The sequence below is a fragment of the Harmonia axyridis genome, chromosome 7 (assembly GCF_914767665.1).
Source record: "Harmonia axyridis chromosome 7, icHarAxyr1.1, whole genome shotgun sequence".
NCBI lineage: Eukaryota > Metazoa > Arthropoda > Insecta > Coleoptera > Coccinellidae > Harmonia > Harmonia axyridis.
In genome coordinates, this window is record NC_059507.1 from 26,620,794 (window position 1) to 26,622,530 (window position 1,737).

At 33.9% G+C, this 1,737-nt stretch overlaps 1 protein-coding gene across 1 annotated transcript; it reads right to left on the minus strand.

The window, feature by feature from the left end:
• Positions 1-722: 722 nt before the first annotated feature.
• On the minus strand, positions 723-1,331 carry LOC123685371 (ADP-ribose glycohydrolase ARH3-like). Its single transcript, XM_045625025.1, has one exon. It carries the CDS (start codon positions 1,329-1,331, stop codon positions 723-725), a length of 609 nt encoding a protein of 202 aa, XP_045480981.1.
• Positions 1,332-1,737: the final 406 nt, after the last annotated feature.

Genomic DNA, 1,737 nt, shown 5'->3' on the forward strand with positions numbered 1-1,737 from the left:
CACACGTTGTAAAATGAATAAAAAGCAACAACAAAAGGCATAATAATGCTCGGTTGTAGCAAAGGCAGCATTCTAATCGACTCCAGTGAGTGTAAACAAACAATGTATTTTCGGAGTCGCCTTTCTGAATCGACGTTCCTGGAAAATGTTCAATACAAGGTGGCTCTGGAAGATTATAATAATTGGATATCAATTTATCTCAAAGCTCTGCACACATTATGGTTTGTTTATATATTTTTGTTGATCGCTAAATCTTTACTATTGTTCATTACTAAAGAATCGTACGAAAAAAAGGCTTTCCTTTTTCTTCCGACCGAACGAACACAATCATAGAGTATAATTTGACATTTCGAAGGTTGTATTTTGGGTTGCCTAACAGAACATACGAATCCGGGGCAGGCAGCTAGTACAGAATAACTTTGAACTTTTTATTTTTGTCTATCTTATCTTTATTAGATAACCTGCCTCGATGATAATTTGCCATTTTTGATTTCTCTAGCGATTTTGCTAATCATTTCTTTCTGAAGTCGTTTCCACTGGGTTTCTTTTTTTTTTGAACATTTTTACCTACAATAAATTCCTGAATTTCTTATTTTTATTTATTTTGCAAATAATACACCCAATTAAAGGTGTACATAATTAAACTACCTTATTCGAAAACAAAAAAAGTATGATAAAATACATAAAATTATAATCAGCTGAAATTTTCAATCATTTCATATTTATGAGTTTTTCATTTCTGAAGTTTGTTCATGTCTTGCAGCCAATAGATTATCTGCCATTTCAATAGTCTCTTCATGTTTCTCACAGTGTTTTATCAAGTGTTTGTTTAAATGTTCTTCACCAACATATGCACCAGCTATAGCTCCTGTCATACTAGCTATAGTATCAGTGTCACCTCCTAGGGATATGGCATATTCTACTGCATTTCTGAATATATCCTTCAATTCAGGGGTTTCTGAACATGCTTTTAAAAAACAGTAAATTGCTGTAGGAACAGATTCTAGGGCTGATATTGAATTTCCCAACATTTCAAGAATTTCATCATAGAGTACATCATCCTCATCATATGTTCTCTGAAGTAGGTTCTGTATTGTCAAGAACTTCTCTCTATATGGTTTTTCAAGAATCTCTTCCAAATCTTCATCCTCTTCATATTCAAATGGTTTCATTTTGTGCAAGAGCTCATCTACAAATCTATGGACATCAATCTTCTCACCATGTTTCACCATAAAACATTGTTGTATTGCCATACATTGCAGAAGGGCCCCATTTATACCCAGAGGATTAGTATGAGTCAATTTTGTAGCCTTTATAACAGCATCTATCATCAAATCATAATTGTTGAAAAATATAATGCTAATGGAGCTATTCTCATAGCTCCTCCATTTCCGAAGGAACCAGAACCATCAAACTGTTCACTTGCAGGCTTGAAAACGTCTTGAAATCTGCTTTGTTTTAGTTTTTTGAAAACTGTAATGACATTTTGACCATATCCTCGTTTTGGTTCAAGGAAATATTCTTTAACAAAGAATTTAGCCATCAATACATAATCCAGCTCTGGCTTATCAATCAACGCCAATGCAATACATCGTGTCATAGCTGTGTCGTCGGTGTATTGTTTGACAGGACCTTTGAAATCCGAAGCTTTCAGTTTATCTAAATAATTTTTGATGACGATTTTGTCTCCTGATGTGATGAAGTCACCTTCGAATGGGGCTCCTAAGCATATATAAA